The following is a 22,166-nucleotide window of genomic DNA, read 5'->3' as shown; positions in this document are numbered from 1 at the left end:
TAAACAATGTTCAGTTCCTTATTAGTTTCTCCTCTATTAAACAATGTTTAGTTCCTTATTAGTTTCTCCTTTAATAAACAATGTTTACTTCCTTATTAGTTTCTCACGTATTAAACAATGTTCAGTTCCTTATTAGTTTCTCCTCTATTAAACAATGTTTAGTTCCTTATTAGTTTCTCCTTTAATAAACAATGTTTACTTCCTTATTAGTTTCCCTTGTATTAAACAATGTTCAGTTCCTTGTTAGTTTCTCCTCTATTAAACAATGTTTAGTTCCTTGTTAGTTTCTCCACAATGCTCAGTTCCTTATTAGTTTCTCCTGCGTCAAACAATGTTCAATTCCTTTTTAACTTCTCCTGCATAAAAAAATGTTCAGTTCCTTATTAGTTTCTCATGTATTAAACAATGTTCAGTTTCTTATTAGTTTCTCATGTATTAAACAATGTTCAGTTCTTTGTTAGTTTCTCCTATATTAAACAATGTTCAGTTCCTTATTAGTTTCTCATGTATTAAACAATGTTCAGTTCTTTATTAGTGTCTCTTGCATTAAACAATGTTCAGTTTCTTATTAGTTTCTCATGTATTAAACAATGTTCAGTTCTTTGTTAGTTTCTCCTATATTAAACAATGTTCAGTTCCTTATTAGTTTCTCATGTATTAAACAATGTTCAGTTCTTTATTAGTTTCTCCTGCATTAAACAATGTTTAGTTCTTTATTAGTTTCTCTTGTATTAAACAATGTTCGGTTCTTTATTAGTTTCTCTTGTATTAAACAATGTTCAGTTCTTTATTAGTTTCTCCTGCATTAAACAATGTTCAGTTTTTATTAGTTTCTCTTGTATTAAACAATGCTCAGTTCTTTATTACTTTATCTTGTATTAAACAATGCTCAGTTCTTTATTACTTTCTCTTGTATTGAACATTGCTCAGTTCTATACGTATTTCTCTTGTATTAAACAATGCTCAGTTCTTTATTAGTTTCTCCTGAATTAAACAATGCTCAGTTCTTTATTAGTTTCTCTTGTATTAAACAATGTTCAGTTTTTATTAGTTTCTCTTGTATTAAACAATGTTCAGTTCTTTATTAGTTTCTCCTGCATTAAACAATGTTCAGTTTTTATTAGTTTCTCTTGTATTAAACAATGTTCAGTTCTTTATTAGTTTCTCTTGTATTAAACAATGCTCAGTTCTTTATTACTTTCTCTTGTATTGAACATTGCTCAGTTCTATACGTATTTCTCTTGTATTAAACAATGCTCAGTTCTTTATTAGTTTCTCCTGAATTAAACAATGCTCAGTTCTTTATTAGTTTCTCCTGCATTAAACAATGTTCAGTTTTTATTAGTTTCTCTTGTATTAAACAATGTTCAGTTCTTTATTAGTTTCTCCTGAATTAAACAATGCTCAGTTCTTTATTAGTTTCTCTTGTATTAAACATTGCTCAGTTCTATACGTATTTCTCTTGTATTTCCTTCTTTCTTAAAACTGATTCTCAGATTCTTTTTCATTGAGTTTGTAAACATCAAAAGTTAATTTCAAAGTTTAATTAAAAATGTAATTACGATTTAGGAGATTAAGAAATTACTTGTAGTCGTATTTAGAAAGAAAATATTATTATTCTTTAACTAAAAATCCTCTTTAAAAATAATAAAAAATAAAAATATTTTTTCTTAGACCAACCCTGCCAATTTCCCATCTATAAATCAAAATGTCTGAAAAATAATAATGACATTTACATTTTTTTAATTTTTAAGCCTTACCACTGTGAATAAAATGTCCTCAAATTAATTAAAGAGAATTGGTTGGCAATTCAAATTACAATGACTATGTTGTTTAAACCATATGATAATATGAAACAATAAGCACCATCATTTAAATATTAAATTACGGTCGATAGTGACACGTAGCGACATCTATCAGCAGTATGAAAATATATAGTAGAATCCTCATTGAAAGTTGAAAACATCTTTCAAAGATATCTAATTTACTGAATCTCAAACGATATCCCAATGTTTTATAAACTGTTATCTGATCTTGTTACACAGATTGATTATAAATCAAAGATACTGAGATCAAAAAAGAAAACAAAATTCAGAAACTGGATAATTCTGATTCTCGATAGTTTTTGAAGCCAAGCGTGTTAAGGCGTGTGACTCGTAATCTGAGGGTCGCGGGTTCGCATCCCCGTCGCGCCAAACATGCTCGCCCTTTCAGCCGTGGGGGCGTTATAATGTTACGGTTAATCCCACTATTCGTTGGTAAAAGAGTAGCCCAAGAGTTGGCGGTGGGTGGTGATGACTAGCTGCCTTCCCTCTAGTCTTATACTGCTAAATTAGGAACGGCTACCACAGATAGCCCTCGAGTAGCTTTGTGCGAAATTCAAAACAAACAAACAAACAAACCATAGTTTTTAAATATTATTAAGTAAACAACGGAAACATTTATGATATAATATTATTATAAAGTAAACAACAGTAACATTGATGATGTATTGTTATTATAAAGTAAACAATGGTAACATTTACGATATAATATTGTTATAAAGTAAACAATAGTAACATCGATAATACATTATTATTATAAAGTAAACAGTAGTAACACTTACGATATAATATTATTATAAAGTAAATAATAGTAACATTTGCGATATAATATTATAAAGTAAATAATAGTAACATTTGCGATATAATATTACTATAAAGTAAATAATAGTAACATTTGCAATGTGATATTATTATAAACTAAATAGTAGTAACATTAATAATATGATATTGTTATAAAGTAAACAGTGGTAACATTAATTGTATAATGTTGTAAAGTAAACAGTTGCAACACTGATGATATTATTATAAAGTAACCAATGATAACATTTATAATAGGATATTATGGTATAGTAACTAATGGTAACATTTATAATGTGATATTATTATAAAGTAACCAATGGTAACATTGCGATATAATATTGTTATAAAGTAACCAATGGTAACACTTATAATATGATATTGTTATGGTAACACTTATAATATGATATTATTATAAAGTAGCCAATGGTAACATTGATAATATATTATTATTATTATTATTATAAAGTAAACAATAGTAACATTTATAACACATTATTGTTACAAAGTAAACAGTGGAAGCATTAATTGTGTAATATTGTTGTAAAGTAAACACTTGTAACACTTATTATTGTAAAGTAACTAATGATAACATTTATGATATGATATTGTTATAAAGTAAACAATAGTAACCTTCATAATATATTAGTATTATAAAGTAAACAATGGTAACATTTATGATGTAATATTGTTATAAAGTAAGCAATGATAACATTGAAGATAATAATCAGTGATGACGAGAAAACCCACTAGAGAAATATATATGTAAAAAAGGCTGGTTTGGGTTGAGAAAATTATTATGTAGAGGAGCGAACGACGTTTCGACCTTCTTCGGTCATCGTCAAGTTAACAAAGAAAGAAAGAGGTAACTGACCGATAGCTGACCAGATGTTTGAAGGGAATTGTGTAACTGGACCAGATGTTTGAAAGGAATTGTGTAACTGAGTATAGGAATGTGGAGGGCCTGCTTAGATGTTTGATTATATTTACTAATATAGGTATAAAGGTGTTCCTTTGTACTGGTTTATTTTGGGCTTGAGTTGTTGTATAAGTGAGGCTTCATTAATTTTGCGTTTGTGTATGTTTGTTTCTTTATTTAGTATTTGAGTGTTTTCTATGGTTATGTTGTGTTTATTTGACTTGCAGTGTTCGAAAACGTGTGAAGGTGACTTTTTATGTTCTTTGAATCTGGTTTCCATTTTTCTACTTGTTTCTCCAATATAGAAGTCGTGGCAGTTATCACATTGTATTTTGTAAATAATGTTGGTGTTGTGTTTGTCAGTGTAGTTTTTACATAGTATAGACCTCAGTTTTGTGCCTGGTTTTTGAATAAATTTGGTATTAACTGGAATGTCATATTTTGTTACTAGTTTTTGCCAAATGTTGGTTATTTTTCTGCTATATGGTATACAGCAGTATATGGTTTCGTGATTTTTTTGATTCGTGAGATATATTTACTTTTGTTGGTTGATTTTGCTTTTTGTCTAGGTGTGTTTGTTTGTTTGGAAATTTCGCACAAAGCTACTCGAGGACTATCTGTGCTAGCCGTCCCTAATTTAGCAGTGTAAGACTAGAGGGAAGGCAGCTAGTCATCACCACCCACCGCCAACTCTTGGGCTACTCTTTACCAACGAATAGTGGGATTGATCGTCACATTATACACCCCCACGGCTGGGAGGGCGAGCATGTTTAGCGCGACGTGGGCGCGAACCCGCGACCCTCGGATTACAAGTCGCACGCCTTACGCGCTAGGCCATGCCGGGTGTGTGCGTGTAATGTTTCTTACGGTTTGTGGAGGAAACTTATTGATGTTGATAAAGTATTGTTTTATTTTGTCTAATTCATCGTTAATTTCATCTTGTGAGCATAGTTTTATGACTGTGTTTATTTGATTTCTTAAAATGTTAACTTTTTGTTTTGTTTCATGTGCTGAGTCCCAAGGAATGTATAGTCCAGTATGGGTGATTTTTCGGTGGATTTCTGTTTTAAATTGTGTATCGGTTCTTGTAATTTTGATGTTAAGAAATGATATTTGATTGCTTTCTTTATGTTCATATGTGAAGTTAATGTTGGGATGTATAGAGTTAATGTGATTGAAAAAATTAAGTGTGTGTTCTGTAGATGCACACATGTATCAAAATTGCTTATTAATTACTTGTGGTGAATACAAAGGAACACCCTTATACCTGTATTAATAAATATAATCAAAGATCTAAGCGCGCCCTCTACATTCCTACACACAGTTACACAACTCCCTTCAAACATCTGGTCAGCTATCGGTCAGTTACCTCTTTCTTTCTTTGTGAACTTGGCGATGACCGAAGTAGGTCGAAACGTTGTTCGCTCCTTTACATAAAAATTTTCTCAACCCAAACCAGCCGTTTTTACATATATATTGAAGATAATTTATTACTATAAAGTAAACCATGATAATATTGTCAACATAATATTACTACTAAGTAAATACTATGTAGTCCTTATTTAAATTGTGTATCTTTGTTTTCTTATCTATATACATTCGATTGTTCCTCTGTGTAATAAATATACCCTTCAAGTTGCTTTCATATTTGTTTAACTTCTCTAACTGCTTGTTAGATCATCCACTTGTTTAATGATACCTAGTGAGCCAATAATACATTTTTAATTTGATTATTATAATGTCAAGGTTATTTAAGAGTATCACTAACAAACAATATTTATTGTCAGTCAGTTTTATACCTCAAGTTCACTTACTCATTCTTATCAGGTTCCACTAAATATTTGTTTCCCTGGTTTCTTTCACTTATTGTTATTTAATTTTACTTCAGAACAAATGACGTTCCCGTTGTTAATTGTTTCTTAGATCTTCATTCCTGGTTTTACTCATTTCTTCCTTATACTAGTTTCTACTTCCTCTCATAGTTTTGTTTCTGTCCACTTTATTTTAACTTGATATTGGTTAGTAGCTTGCAGGTTGTATTTCCAAACTCCATCCCTTGCTTCCCTTGTTGATCTATAACAACCTGCTTTCTGTCTCTCACATTCCTCCTGGTTTCTTCTGTCATTGCTTTCGTTTTTCTAACTCACTCATTTCTGTTTCTCCGCTTCTTTTATTTATCTTCACGGTCACACGTGCCCTGGGAAGTTATTATTTGCAGATAAAGTTCCTTCATTATCTGTTCAGCTCATTTACACGTATCAAATGAAGATCTAATGAACCACCAGAGAAGAAGCTCACACGTTATCCCAGCACCATTCAACTTTGATCACCAAACTCAACAACTTGTTTTTATGTCTTAGGATGATAATAAAAAAATGTGTCCATACGTGAATTAAACCTTCGTAAACAAGTTCTAACTTTCTTTAATTAGTTCGGTGTCAGACTCATAAACAATGGAAGGATGGCTTGTGAATAAATTAACTTGTTTTATTTAAGTTAGTTTTGTTTCGAAGAAATATCAACAGTATAGCCTGGCATGGCCTAGCGCGTAAGGCGTGCGACTCGTAATCCGCGGGTTCGCGCCCGCGTCGTACCAAACATGCTCGCCCTCCCAGCCGTGGGGGCGTTATAATGTTACGGTCAATTCCACTATTCGTTGGTAAAAGAGTAGCCTAAGAGTTGGCGGTGGGTGGTGATGACTAGCTGCCTTCCTTCTAGTCTTACGCTGTTAATTAGGGACGGCTAGCACAGATAGCCCTCGAGTAGCTTTGTGCGAAATTCCAAAACAAACAAAATCAACAGTATAACAATAAGTTGGCAATTAAATCAGTATAACAACACAGTGATAAATACGTGAAGATGTCAGTATCATAACGCAATGAACTATACGTTAAGACGTCAGTATCACAACACAGTGAACAATACGTGAAGATGTCAGTATGACGACACAGCGAACAATACGTGAAGAAGTCAGTATCACAACACAGCGAACAATACGTTAAGACGTCAGTATCACAACGCAGTGACAAATACGTGAAGATGTTAGTGTCATAACGCAATGAACTATACGTTAAGACGTCAGTATCACAACACAGCGAACAATACGTAAAGACGTTAGTATCACGACATGAAGACACAGTGAACAATACGTGAAAATGTCAGTATCACGACACAGCGAACATTACGTAGAGACGTCAATATCACAACACAGTGAACAATACGTAAAGATGTCAGACTGAATCACGACACAGTGAACAATACGTAAAGACATCAGTATCACATTATCTGTGTTAACGTACGTCTGCAATGGCCGTATTAAATAATGTACGCCTTCATGAATGTGTATGAATTACTAGGAATGCCATTAAACATTCACATTTTTAAAGTAATTAATTTGCAATATTATTCATTTGTGGTGACGTGGTTAACGCTATCTCGCGAATTTAATCAAAATGTATTTAACTTTAGATCAAAATAATACAAAAGATATGTCTGTGTAAGACATCAGTATATATATTTGTGTGTGCGTGTGAATAATCAAGAAAATATATGTCAGTATGTGAAAAATTACTATTTGAGATTAAAAAGCAAAGAAATTTAGATTATTCGAACTCTTGTAAAAAGACTGTCCAAATTGTACTGGCCAGTAAATTGATAGAAGCTAATTTAATTTATTAAAGATATGTAAACAAGTACTTCTCTACTCATAATTTCATGCATCGAAAACATATTCATTTTTAGCACGTAACAGTCACCTGTCAATTTCTAAAATAATACTGTGTTATATTTTTACCCGCGTAGTGATAGAGGTCAGTAAAATGTAACGTAATTCTTCTATGTTCTCTTTTCCTTGAAACGCAATACTCACAAACAAGGAACACTAAAGCTAGACAGATCTAAATCCCCTAGAGCAATAAGTTGAGTTACCAGAAACAAGAAACCACGCACTACAGCCTATACTTTATTTCGAATTATACGTTCAGTCTAATGCCTCTAGGGGGAGTTATCCAGAATAACTATCACTACCTTACTTAGAGACTGTCAACGGGTGAACTATAATTGTATTGTATTAAACATAGCAAAACAACTTCGGATTTTTCTCATATATCGACGTTTCGCTTGTAGAAGACGTTCCACAGACAACTATACAATTGCTATTGTTTAACCAATAGTGGTTAGTAACCATAAATATCAGATTAATTCCACATATACCTTTTACAAAAAACGAAAAATAGATTGATTATTTCAAAATTGAATTAAAACTAGCGGAAATTACTGAACAACATCAAATTTGTAAAGATACAAGTTTACTTTGTAACAGCTTTACTATTATGTATTTATTTCAACATCGGTGTTTATTTTACTTAAATAAATATTTAGAAATGCGTGTAACTTATACTGTTAAATCTGTATTACGAAATTCCTGCCCATTTTCTAAAGTTGTGAAAGATTCTAGAGTGTAAGAATCAACAATGTACCATATGTGTATTGTTGCATATTATAATTTATCTCGAACGATTCTCCGATTTATTGTATTACGTATTACGATTTCGAATAGCCTGAAATTTTAGTTTTAATTTAGAAGTTAATTGAATGTCGATATATATATCAAATGTATTATATTTGTAAATAAGTTTAATACACAGTTTTCTTTATTAAGGCAAATATCTTTTAATACACAAATAACAATACAATTTATAATGATTGTTACAAATAATAATTTATATACAAAAGTTTTACCAGTTCACAAGCAATATTGAGTCTTCTATCTGGTCTGGAAGTGAATATTCTATCGACGGCTCACGATGAGCGAATTAATTTTGAGTTGATAAACTAGCTAGCTCTCTATTTTTGGCTAGCCTCACGCGTTTACAGGCCTACTTTTCTCCAACGAAAATATTTAATGTCCTCCTAGAAATTCTAACGTCCGAAATTAGTTCACTGAAGTTAAACGGTTTGTAAAGTTCAAAATCTATAAACGTTTCCATTCAAAAATCTATAATTTTCTGATTAATAAGGGTTTATCATAGTTATAGCTTCCGAAGTTTATAGTATATTAACTGTAGCAAACCAACAATATATAAAACTGTCTCTTTGTGCGCCGTCTTATAGACTTTAGGCGAGGTTCTCGAAAGTTCAGTTGAAAACAATATTCGAAGATATGCTGGTGTGTTCGTAAAACATGTTGATTTGTTCAATCGAAATCTACAAACTTAGAGAATAGGCAGGACTTTCGCAATACATGTTTAACAATACACGTTACAAGCATTTCTAAAGAAAAAAACTGAAACAAACATAGAAATCAAATAATATATAATAGTAAATCCGTCACAAAACTAAAATTTGAAATTATAAAACAGTTCTCATGTTCTCTGTTGTAGAACTATATCATTTAAACTCTATACACACTATAATTAAATGTTAGTACTCACATCAGCTTAATCGTTTGTTTTGAAATTAAGCACAAAGCTACACAATGGGCAATTTGTGCTCTTCCCATCACGAATATTGAAACCTGATTTCTCGTGGTGTGAGCCCGCAGACATACCGCTGTGCCACTGGTGGGTTATCAGTTTGATATAAACTAGAAAACACCACAGAGAGGCAAAACGTTTCTCTACTATAGTTAAATGTTATCCCATTTCATATCAACTTGGGCTCGGCATGGCCAAGTGGTTAAGGCACTCAATTCGTAATCTGAGGGTCGTGGGTTCGAAACCCCGTCACACTAAACATCCTCGCCCTTTCAACTGTAGGGACGTAAAAATTTGACGTTCAATCCACTATTCGTTGGTAAAAGAGTAGCCCACGAGTTGGCGTTGTGTGGTGATGATTAGCTGCCTTCCCTCTAGTCTTACACTGCTAAATTAGGAATGGCTAGCGCAGATATCTCTCGTGTATCGCAATATTCACACCAAACCATATCAACTTCAAAACACCACAGCTAAACAAAACTCGTTATACACTGTAATTGAAGGTTTTCTGTTTAACATCAACTCCAGAACGCCACATTTATGCCAAACTCTTTACAATCGTATGAAATTATATGTGTTTAATATGAATACCAAAGCGATGAAACTCGACTTTGTTGTGATAACTTGTTTTGGATTTTAAAATGGCGTATACAATTCAAGAGCATGCATACTTTAATACTTTAATGATGAATACCACTTTTTATCTGTAACTTTTAAGGATGTTTAATGTAGTATTAAATTTAATTAAATCTGGTCTTAAAAATTAAGTTCATATAATGGAATTATTAAGAAACTTTTATCTCTATGAATAACTCGTTTTTTTCCAAATAAAATAGAATTACTAGAATGAAACCTCCATATCTGAAATTATTATACCTTAAAAAGTACATGTTCTAGACGATCAAAATTTCTCTAGATGCACATTGATAATTGTAAGTTTCATTGAAGAGAGTTCAAACGCCACACGATATTTCAAGACTTGTCGCCGAAAATGTTCAATCGTATGTCGTTCTCAATTACTATATCAGGCTTTAACCCTACGTGAAGAGACATCTGTTGTCGATAGTATTCATTAATCCATGTAATATTCTACACACATTCCCTAAGTTATTTTAATTAAATCACCAATCTTAAATTTTTCAAAAAGAGAGAATTAAAAAACGTGATTTTTATGGGAATCGATTTGATAAAAACTTAAAATATGTGTTTTTTTATTTTTAATCCTCTCGTAGTTTGAGAGAAAACTCACAGTTGCCACAATATGAAAAAGAAACTCATTACGTTTGCAGCTAATTGCCGGTCCTCTGGTATCGACAAAAGGAACTTCTAAAGGCTATTTTTAATGGCCTGTTCTCCGGTGTTAACAAAAGGAACTTTTAAAGCTGGTGTCGACAGAAGGAACTTCTAAAGGATTTAATGGCTTGTCCTCTGGTGTTGACAAAATTAACTTCTAAAGGCTGTGTTTAACGGCCTGTCCTTTGGTGTCAACAGAAGGAACTTCTAAAGGCTTTAATGGCTTGTCCTCTGGTTTTGACAAAATTAACTTCTGAAGGCTGTGTTTAATGGCTTGTCCTCTGGTGTAGACAAAATTATCTTCTAAAGGCTGTGTTTAAGGGCTGCTCTGAGTGAATTACTAAGTAGTATGTTTAAAGATTGTTCTCCGTGTTGAATAAACAAACTTCTAAAGGCTGTATTTAATTACCTTTGGTGTCGAATGAATTACGTTCAACAGATATATTTAAATCCCTTTCTGATTACTGATTCCAAAAAACTTACAAATGAGAAACATTATACTTTCCCTCCTGTTTTTATGAAAAACACTTATACGAGTTTATGTGTGTTTTGTATTGATTTTAACCTACAGAGAATCCCTCAATCCCAGTGTTAACCCTCAATCCCGTTGCTACTGTCCATTCACTCCTTTTACCGACAGAAACAGATTGTCGCTCACTCTGCTTCCACTTTTATGAACACGAGTGTGATTTTTTTAGTTGTTTATTTATTTCGGTTTAGTTTATTAGGTTAAAGCTTCATCGCAAGTCTAAAGATTGAATCAAAGCTCTGCCGATGTTCTGGCACTGATGAGGCACGTCAGAGTGCACGTGCTTGCTCGTTTCCTTGTTTTTCTAATGACTTTTATCTTTTCTTGACAACATCCACTCAATGATTTTTTACACTTTTTTTTATTAGCTCTTTACACACGAGAAAACTAAGCCACAACAGATAAGTGGTCAATTCAATAAAACCTTTGATTAAAAGAAAAAAAAAATTGAAACCATGAAAGAAGTTGAAACAAAACTTAACCATGACTACTTGGAATATATTTTTAAAGGGTTTTGATTATTTTCCATTTTTTCCAGAGCTACAAAAGTGGTCGTCTACGCGCAGCCCTCCCCAATTTTCAACTGAAAGACTAGAAGGAAAGCAACAGCTATTTGTCAACATCTACCTTCAACTCTTGGGTTAGCTAGGCCGGATTGGAACTCAGAGGATTCGTGGTTCGCTCCCCATTAGAGCAAAAACACTGTACAAAACTTATAACGCGAAAACGTTTATAATTATGTAGGCTCTAAGTTCACAATCGCCAGTCAATATGCGCAACAGTCCTTGTGTAGCTGCAGTTAATATTTTGAAATGAAAATTGAAATAAATTGTTTGTTTTTTGAATTTCGCACAAAGCTACTCGAGGGCTATCTGTGCTAGCCGTCCCTAATTTAGTAGTGTAAGACTAGACGGAAGACAGCTAGTTATCACCACCCACCGCCAACTCTTGGGCTACTCTTTTACCAACGAATAGTGGGATTGAACGTTACATTATAACGCCCCACAGTTGAGAGGGCGAGCATGTTTGGTGCGACTTTAAATGGAAAAATAAGTTTAAAGGGTGCAGTATTAACTGTACTATATTGTGTTAAGTTTACTATAATAAACTCATACGTTTCATGTTTATACGTTTGTATAATCTAAATAATTAAACAGATTCAAATGTTTGTCTTGCTTTACTTTAAAAACTTTTTAAACTACTTTGTTACAGTTATCAATGTACGAGACATTTCTTTCACATATCACGTAATAATTTCACCAAAGAAAACTTTAGCAACTACTTTTAATATCTAAAGTTCGGGATGATATAAATGCATTCCATTGGTCTTTCTAACCGTACTAACATCACTGTTTTTGTTCACGTTGTCAGATGTGTACATAAATATATAAATTTGACCTGATGTTCAAATATTGTTGTTTTTTTTCGTGAACGATGCAAGAACTGTTGCGAGAGCTTCATTCCAACCGAATTCGTGTCCCCTGCTGGTACAGCGGTAAGTCTAAAATCAGGGGTTCACAATACATTCACAGTCGGGGGCTGTTTGGAAACTATGGCTTTATCCAAAACAGTATTATATTTCACGTAGAAATCATATATTAGTCTCCATTGGTTGGTTCTGTTGTTAGAATCGTTATTTAAATTTCTTTAGTTATACAAATTGTAATCTATGAGTGGTTATTGAGTTGAATTAAAAAATAGAACCCACAAGCGTATTTTAGTACTTTAAATAAAGTAAAAAGGTAAATTAGCTTTGTTAATTTCAAATGTTTTAGGAGCAGCTTTTTATGGGTACAGTAAAGAGTTGGCAATGGTTGTGGTCAAATGGTTCCTTTCCTGGGGACCTGCAGTTCCAAACCTACCACAGATGATTATGAAAATTTCATTCAAAAGCTCTGTCAAGAGATCTATCACAGATGGTCGTGGAGGACTCGATCAAAAACTCTGTCAAGAGATCTACCACAGATGGTTATGAAGAACTCGATCAAATAATAATATATAATAACCTATAATATCATTACATAGATATTAGTACAAAAATACAAACGACATGAATGTCGAACATGGTAAAGACACAAATTCAGCGCTTTCTCATACACACGCCATTAACAAGGGAGAAAAAAGGACATATTGGCATATTGAGTTGCTTGTTTTGATATTGTAAATATTGGAATAGTTAAGTGGTTCATGAAAGTTTGTTTAGTTTGTTGATAAAATTCACTAGAAATGAAAACAAAATCATATTTCAGTCGACAGCTGTTGGCTACTTTTTCCATAAACTTTTAAGATTGTGCAATTGAAAGTTTACAATTTTGTAACCTATGAGTAGCTATAGAGTTAAATTAAGAAATAAAACTATCTTGTAAATGGGCCTGGCATGGCCAAGCGCGTAAGGCGTGCGACTCGTAATTCGAGGGTCGCGGGTTCGTGCCCGCGTCGCGCTAAACATGCTCGCCCTCCCAGTCGTGGGGGTGTATAATGTGACGGTCAATCCCACTATTCGTTGGTAAAAGAGTAGCCCAAGAGTTGGCGGTGGGTGGTGATGACTAGCTGCCTTCCCTCTAGTCTTACACTGCTAAATTAGGGACGGCTAGCACAGATAGCCCTCGAGTAGCTTTGTGCAAAATTCCCAAACAAACACTTGTATAAATATATATATATAAACATGATAATATTTTTAAAAAATATATTAAATTTAAAATGAGGTAGAGATCCTGCGAACGAAACAAAAATTAAAACCACAATCACGAATTTATAAAATTTAATCCTGACTTTGGATTTTATGTCTGCTTTTGTTTTTTTCATTTTGTTTCGGTACAAAACTGCTTAACAGGCTATCACTGCTATATCCGCCGTGAGGTTGTAAGCCGTATTTTAGTGTTATAATCCTCCAAGTTTACCGAAGAGCTGTCGGGTAGCATACAGAACACTCAATAAGCGAACCCCCACTAGTACAGCGGTATGTCTACGCATTTATGACGCTAAAATCATGGGTTCGATTCCCCTCGGTGAGCTCAGTAGAGAGCCCGATGTGACTTTGCTATAAGAAAACACACATACTCAATAAGCGAAACAATATTGCCTTAGACCGAAAACAAGGCCTAGAAAACATTTCTTTCGTTTGCATTGTTCATTCATGAATATTTAATCACACTGACGTTTCTTTTTAACCATATCCTTGTTAATATCCAAGTTTAAATTAATTTTTATCACATTCTTTTATTTTTCCTAAACGAAGTAATTTATAATCAAATGTTAAGTATTTATAACCCTAATTACTACCGTTCAGCCGACTTTCCGGCTTTTATAGCGTTACAGATCACGTGATCTGGTTTTGTCTAATCTGTTAGTGTATCACAAGTAGACCATTTGTATGTTACTTAGAGAAGGTTGATCTTTGTGGTATTTTTTAACGAACACCATAGATTTAACACTGACGATCTATTTCACTCATAAAATCTTAGACGTAATAAAACTCCAGCAAAACTACTTGTTACAATGGACCTACTTCGAGTACTCCAGGTAGGTAAACACAGTCGTAACCCTAAGTTCTCGATTAGCATGCATTTCTAAACTGAGATGTTGTAGGCGGTAATATATTCTCGTTTTATACGAGAATCCAAAATTGGCAATGTGTGTGTGTCCGTATAATATTAACATTTAGAAGACTTTGTTTTATAACTATATAAAGTAATTGTTAAGGGTTGTTTTTTTTAATTCCTTTATCACTAAGATATAAACCCAAAGTGAGTAATAAAACAAGTGATGTATAATGTATGAATTTATGTAAGTTTTTTTTCATATTATTTTTATTTGCGTTTATGGAAGTCCTCTGGTGGAACAATGTTATGTTTACGGATTTAAAACGCTAAAATCAAGGGTTCGATTCCACTCGGTGGACACAGCAGACAGCCCGATGTGGTTTTGCAACAAATACACAAACAAGAAAAAGCATTTATAGAAAAACCACTAAATAAGGCCAAACTTCACCTCTTTAAACTACTAATCACTCAGCCATTACTATCCACGCTAAGGGTTTGACTTTTATAACACCGGTACAGAGTTTCATCAAAGGTCCATCCCACGTTCTTTTCTAAAAGCAAGTTACTCAGTACACGAACATTTCGCGGGCGTTTTGTTTTTCTACATAAATTTTATGAAACAAATTTTGCACTGTGTATAATTTATGTTGAATTATGACCTCACAACCAATAATTAATCCTGTACTTAAATCTGCCATCTGTACCAATAGACAGTTTCCAATAAAAAGGAATAGGAAATCAATTTTTAATCACGTGCACGACACGTTTTGTGTTAATGTCAATTACCTTGAAAAGTTACTGTACAAGTGAGGTGGGAAAGTTTAACGTCTTGGCCTACTTAGTTCGATACAGCTTTAAAGCCAACACCCCTACTCGTGGTATCAGTGATGCACACACCACAGCTGGATCGATGAGACCGATTTTATTTGTGTGGTTGGATTGATGTGGGTATTCTTCACACTGATAACTACGTCTTCTTTTTTTTTCGTTCTCGTCCTTTTGTTCTATCTGTTCCTTTTTTTTGTGACTCCAAGATACCTGTTTCTGATCGAAATTAATTTATATTCGGGGGGTCGTGGCCCTATTGATTAACGTGCCAGATTGTGGTTCGAGTTCTGTTACCAGAGATGAAATAAGTGTCAAAAATTAGAAGAAAAACTTCCGTCCTCTAACCACCTTGTCAAACACAATACAGGGCATCTGTGTTAAACCATCCCCCACACACGCAGAAATAGGTAACAACTCTTACGTCAGGATAGACAACAACTTCCTAAACACTTATCAGATACGGGAAAAAAGTACCCGTCACCAGTGACGTGAAAAGTTTAAGTTAATTTATCTACTTAAAATTTCTTATGGATTTTTAAAAAGGTCATTTGTATTACACTCCTAGTTTCATTCACAACCAAAATGACCCCCTCAGTGGCACGGCCGTATGTCTGTGGACTTAAAATGCTGGAATCCAGGTTTCGGCACCTGTGGTAGGCAGAACACAGATAGCCCATTGTGTAGTTTTAGGTTTAATTACAAACAAACAAATACAATCACAGCTCTAAGCTACTTGTACCACCCACCGCAAAAAGTAAAAAAGTAATTGTTAAACATTTCAGTCGAGCTAAGAACCACTCAACAGTACCATACAGTAAATCTACGTTTTTATTATTCAGGTTACGTAACGTTTTGAAACGTGTATAATATGTGATTGGTTCCTAACAATTTGGTGTAGAATATCTTGATTGTTAAATAAAGTTTGACATCAACATTATTGATGTCTGTTCTATCGTCATTTCAGAAGTGAATGTTGAGTTTTGTCAGCGTGCACAGCTTTTGAAACGGGAAACTGATAACACTCGAACAGACACCAGGGTTCACAATAACTATATAACATTATACGCGATATTTATTTTAAAGCACATACGATAGTAACCTGAAATTTAACAAATTTATTTAAAATCTAGAGGAGAAAAACGTTGTTTGGGTTCACTTCGGTTCTTCTATTGAAAGTAAGCTCTTTAAGAACCAAAACAAAGCGGATAAAAACGGAGTGACACCTGAAGCGATTTAGGACTTGCAAAACATAGAGAGAGAAATTTTATAGTAGAACAGTCAGATCTGAATGTCATGAATGAGTACAACACAATTCAATACTATTTATTAGCTACAGTTTGAGCAACATACAAACACAAGCGATGGATAGGTGATGTCATTTTAATATTTATTATAAAGATAAACTAATAACTACCAATGTTTTGTTCAACAAGATGTAAGAAAGTGTTAATGAAAATAACAGGTTTCCGTCAAACCACTTATGGTGACACATGTTGCGCAATGAGACATTTAGTTTGTGATTTATTTTGTATTTACTCTTTCTAGGGGACCCATTCAATCCGGTGGGTCCTAGACAATTGGATCAGTTTCCTTCACCTGATAACATCCATTCCCGAACGAATTACGCACAATAACCTATTTATGAACAAAGACTAGTCGAAAGAAACGTTGTTATTAGTCTTAAGGAAGCGAAATGTTATCAGTAACAGACACTTCAATATGAAACAGTGTACATACAAATCATTATATGTCACAACACTTCCTCACTGTGTGTTACAGGCCAGTTACAACACTTCCTCACTGGGTATTACAGGCTAGTCACAACACTTCTTTACTGGGTATTACAAGCTAGTCACAACACTTCCTTACTGTGTGTTACATGTTAGTAACAACATTTCCATACTGGGTGTTACATGTTAGTAACAACACTTCCATACTGGGTGTTACAGGCTAGTCACACCACTTCCTCACTGGATGTTACGTGTCAGACACAACATTTCCTCACTGGGTGTTACAGGCTAGCCAAACACTTCCTTATTGTGTGTTTTATGTTAGTCACAACATTTCCTCACTGGGTGTTACAGGCTAGCCAAACACTTCCTTATTGTGTGTTTTATGTTAGTCACAACATTACCTTACTGGATGTCACATTTTAGACACAACACTTTCTCCATTGAATGTTAAGTATAAGTACTGAGTTATAGAACTTTTAGAAATCTCCAGAAAAAGACAGCAGGCCTGATAGCCTTCCGCGGGTATGTTCAACGAACGCTAACGGCACCTTCCGAGAAAAAAAGAAAGTCTAAGCTAACACAGTTGTCATTTCCTGTATATTACATACTTGCCTGACTAAAATACGTTTTATTTTTGTTCTTGGCGCAAAAATGTTATTCGAGATAAGAAATATAACAGAATGACGCTGAATGTTTGAAATAACATGTGTTTATTATAGAAACGGTTCTTCGAAAAATGACCAAATTTTACACTATCAACAGTTATACCTGAACATCAGTAGCGTTTTTAATATATTTCTAAAGTTGTATTTTATCACTAATTAATATGCCGTAGTTGCATATTTCACCACCAGAGTAACCAAGGTTTGTTGACCAAAAGTGGACGAGCGTACCACATGCGGCCGACAGGAAGAGCCCAGGGATCAACAGGTCCAACAGGAGCTGGAATTTCGGGAGCCTTTGGAGCCATCTCAGCGATTTTGGCAGCCTCTGCGGCAGTCTTCTTGTCGACAGAAATATCACCCTCGGGTTTGAAACCTCCTGGACCGGCTGTGTAGCGCACCTCGCGCAAGTTACCGTTAGGGTCGATGTAGCTGTACTTCCCCTGTATGGTACCATCAGTACCAATTTGTTCTTCCCGTGCGTGGTCACCTTCATCCCCAGTTTTATACATAAACTTATCCGGGTCGATATTTAAGATTATCTCGGCCGTGCAGGCAGCAAAAAGCAAGGAGAGAATCACCTGTGTCGAGAACAAAATCAAACCGACATCAATATCGTGTTACCTTACGTGTAGAGATATAAAACAAGGTTAAGAACAAAACAGTAAACACGTGTTTTAGTTACAATAAAACTATGTTTCGATGGCGCTGAATTTTACTTTTAATCATCATAATCGAAGTTTTAAATTCTGTATTTTTATTAGATTGAACGTCTTCGATATAATGTTCCTCTTACACAGCCTCAATGCCAGGTCCTAAATCATTATTAGAGTATCAGAGTGACATAAAAATATAACAGAGGGGTTTGTAGAAATCACGATGTCTGGTTTCAGACACGTTATTCGTTCTAACAATCTCCTACCCCAGAGAAAAGTACGAATTTTCAAAACTCTTATATAAACATAAAATAAGTTTACTTTGTCCACAGAAACAGTTTGTCACGAAAAGACTTCTTGGATCGCATTTACTCTCAAATTTTTATAAAATATTTTGTCAGTAAATCCATCTTACGTTTCGAACTAAACAGAAGAAGGGAATGTAAGATATAAACTTCTATTAAACTGACAAGAACAACTTCAAGGTAAATGTATACTTACGACTTTCATGGTAACAGTTGACAGTCCACAGGAGCTGAGATTCGAGAGGTAAGAATGACTTGTGAGCCGAGTCTGTCCACATCATGGCAACGATGTCTTTTATATAAGAAGGAAAGTATCTCAGTTGCATCAGAAATATCATCAGCCGGTCCATCAGGAAGGTCTCTGATGCAATGAAATTTGAAGTCCTTGAAATAAACTAGAATAACGTCAAAAGAGAATGGAGAACAAAAAACAGTAACCTGCAGAGATAGTATTATTCAAGGTTCTGAAAATGTTTCTTTTGTATTTAGTTTATTAGTATATCGAAGAGAACAAAACTTAACCACTTTAACAAGTTCGTTGTCTTTCATATTGTCATTATATAAAAACATACACACCTGTTATTGTAGTTTCACTAATAACAGACGTGTAAAAACTAAAAACGTTTGTGAAAGTAAACTAGTAATTACAAATAATCAATCAGCCTTTAACTATCCACAAAAACCTTTTCCCTGTAGTGATTAACTTTAATGATAATTAAAGTTTTATTTATTAAATAGTTTTATTTAATCTATTAAAAAATAAAGTATTTAGTTTCAGTAATTTCAAGTGTTTTTAATAATTCTGTTTAGTTTTCTCAGATATTGTGTATCACATCAACTTCAAACGAAATGAATGTCGTTTAGTAAATTTAACACCAGGGTGGTGCTTAGAGTTCACATTTCGCTATTTGATATTTGTACGATGACGCTGGAAGATGTATTAATACGTTCCGATACAACTAAGTTATTACAGTACAAGTTAAGGTATTTTTACATAATACACCTACCTGTATTTAAAAAATATGCTACACGTATACTTCAATTCAGAAGAAACTACAACAAAAACTCAGTAGTCTAAGTATGTTTTCATGGAAAGCATTTGGTTTATCGGGATTTTATCGTTTTGTGGTTACGACAGATACATTGATCTGCTAGAAACCCTATTCAAAAATATAGTAATGTGAATCAACAATAGTATATCAATAAGATAAAACTAAAATATTAAACCTTATAAGTTATTAAACTATAAAATTTATTTCACTTGACCAGCGGCATATGTTAAAAATTATTCGTTATCGAAGACACGAGATAAAAATATAATTTTTTTACCAAGCACGCCCTCTACATTTCGACTCAGTTACACAACCTCTTTCAAACATGTGGTCAGCTTCCGGTCAGTTACATCTTTCTTTCTTTGTGAACCTGACGGTGACCGAAGAAAGTCGAAACGTTGTTCGCTCCTCTATGTAAAATATTTTCTCAACCCAAACGAGCCGTTTTCACTAAAACTGGGTTTTCTCGACATCACTGATTAATGTTTTCTTCATGCAGCGACAAAATACCGACACGTTGAATTATTCAAAACTAGCAATTATTATTATAATGTTTATTACTATCACGTAATCTTTAGTGTAATTAACACCTGGGCTATTATATAACTCTACAAAATTATGTTTTGCTCATTCCTATAGTTCTATAAAACTAGACCATTGTCTGCTATACATTTCTATAAAACTACACCATTGTATGCTTCCCATTTCTATAAAACTAGGCCATTGTGTGCTACATAGAAGCAGCATTTGGTAAATGACACGATATTAATAAATAATTCATTAAACATAAAATATATTTCACTTCACAAAGAATCATTTTAGGGGGTGTTGCATGGTGGTCACGACATTTCCTTCGTGTTACACAACAGTTTATTGGGTGTTACATGGTGGTCACAACGTTATTTTGTGTTACACAAAGAATCGTTTTAGTGGGTGTTACATGGTGGTAACGACGTTTCCTTAGTGTTACAAGACAATTTTAGTGGGTGTTACATGCTAATAACAACACTTACTTGGTCAGTATGGTGTCACTAAGGGAAAATCTTGTCTTACAAATCTTTTGACATTATTTGAACAGGTTACTGCTTATGTAGATAAGACTAAAGGTGAAGGATTGGTGTACCTGGATTTTCAGAAAGCATCTGACAAGATGCTACATAAAGGACTCATCATATGTTGATCTCGTTTTGTGTGTTGCGAGATGAGCTAACTGAATGGATAGACGATTGGTTGGGTGAGGGAAAACAGACGTTTGTTACAAGTGGAGTTCAGTCAAACTGGATTATGTTTTAACTGGTATACCTCAGAGCTCAGTTTTAGGACCTTTGCTGTTTTTAACTTACATCAGTGACATGGATGAAGAAACAGTCAAAATATTTCTTAAATTTCCAGATGATATTAAGGTGTTGGGTGTTGATGGTTGTGAAGAGTATGCTGTAGATTTACAAAAGGATATAGATCATTTAATGAGTTGGACAAATAAATGTTAGATGGATATAAATTATACTTTATTCAAGATAATGCATGTGAGTTACCATAATATAAATTATAAGTATAATTTGGATGGAAATATTCTTAACAGTGGAAAGAAAGGAATCTCAGTGTAATAGTTTATCAGTTTCTAAAGCCATCCAAACAGTGTGTTGTTGCTACTGTAGAGAAAATAGGATCGTAAGTTCTATTTACAGAAATATTTAATATAAGTTTAAAGAGGTTATAATTTCATTCTAAAGGTCACCGGTAAGGTCAGTTACATTCAGTCTTTGGCTTTTTATCTTAGGAAAGCCATTAAATGTCTGGAAAAAAAAAGAGTTCACAGAATGGTGCCTGGGATGCAGTGGCTGTCGTAAGAAGAGAGGTAAACATCCCTGAAACTGTTTTATTAAAAAAAAAAAACAGAAATCAGAGAGGGATCATGTTGAAATATTTAAGGTTATAAGGGGAATTTGTAATACTGAAGTATCATCGTTTTTTTTTTATATTTAATACACCTACCTGTAATTAAAAAATATGCTACACGTGTAATTTAATTCAGAAGAAACTACAACAAAAACTCAGTAGTCTAAATATATTTCACGGAAAGCATACGGTTTATCAGGATTTTATCGTTTTGTGGTTACGACAGAGACATTGATCTGCTAGAAACCCTATTCAAAAATATAGTAATGTGAATCAACGATAATATATCAATAAGATAAAACTGAAATATTAAACCTTATAAGTTATTAAACTATAAAATTTATTTCACTTGACCAGCGGCATATGTTAAAAATTGTTCAATGTCGAAGACACAAGATAAAATATTTTTTTTTACTAAAACGTCTGCTTGCACGTGCTCTTCTGAACAATTTCTGTTTGGAGTCACTGGAATCTTAAAACCCAGAATGATAAATGTGTATCATTGTTTTTACCTTATTTCAGTTTAACAAAATTCATGTTGTTAGATATGTGCATCGTTTTACCATGACATTGTTTTAAAATTTTCAACAATAATTTACCAGTTTATCCAGACGAATAACTGATAAAAATTCGTCCAGCTGCTGTCATAAATA

The 22,166-nt window shown here is 33.5% G+C and overlaps 2 protein-coding genes across 3 annotated transcripts in view; one reads left to right on the top strand and one right to left on the bottom strand.

The window, feature by feature from the left end:
* The window catches only part of LOC143257350 (octopamine receptor beta-2R-like), a 101,369-nt gene extending 85,206 nt beyond the window's left edge, over nucleotides 1-16,163 (top strand). The window contains exon 2 of one of the 2 annotated variants that reach the window (XM_076515892.1): nucleotides 12,612-16,163. The gene's annotated coding sequence lies outside the window, so the exon portion shown is untranslated. Of the gene's footprint in view, nucleotides 1-11,374; nucleotides 11,872-12,611 lie in introns of those variants that run through there. The other variant, XM_076515893.1, reaches the window with a different exon arrangement.
* Nucleotides 16,164-17,622: 1,459 nt separating this feature from the next.
* On the bottom strand, nucleotides 17,623-18,993 carry LOC143257352 (adult-specific rigid cuticular protein 11.9-like). The gene is made up of 2 exons (XM_076515895.1): nucleotides 18,759-18,993; nucleotides 17,623-18,182 (listed from the first exon to the last, which is right to left on the bottom strand). Exons 1-2 carry the CDS (start codon nucleotides 18,765-18,767, stop codon nucleotides 17,784-17,786), a joined length of 408 nt encoding a protein of 135 aa, XP_076372010.1. The 5' UTR covers nucleotides 18,768-18,993; the 3' UTR covers nucleotides 17,623-17,783.
* Between the last annotated feature and the right edge of the window lie 3,173 nt (nucleotides 18,994-22,166).

This window comes from Tachypleus tridentatus, chromosome 7 (genome assembly GCF_004210375.1).
Source record: "Tachypleus tridentatus isolate NWPU-2018 chromosome 7, ASM421037v1, whole genome shotgun sequence".
NCBI lineage: Eukaryota > Metazoa > Arthropoda > Merostomata > Xiphosura > Limulidae > Tachypleus > Tachypleus tridentatus.
Note: the sequence above shows the minus strand (reverse complement) of the source record. Positions and strands in the feature narration are given on the sequence as shown.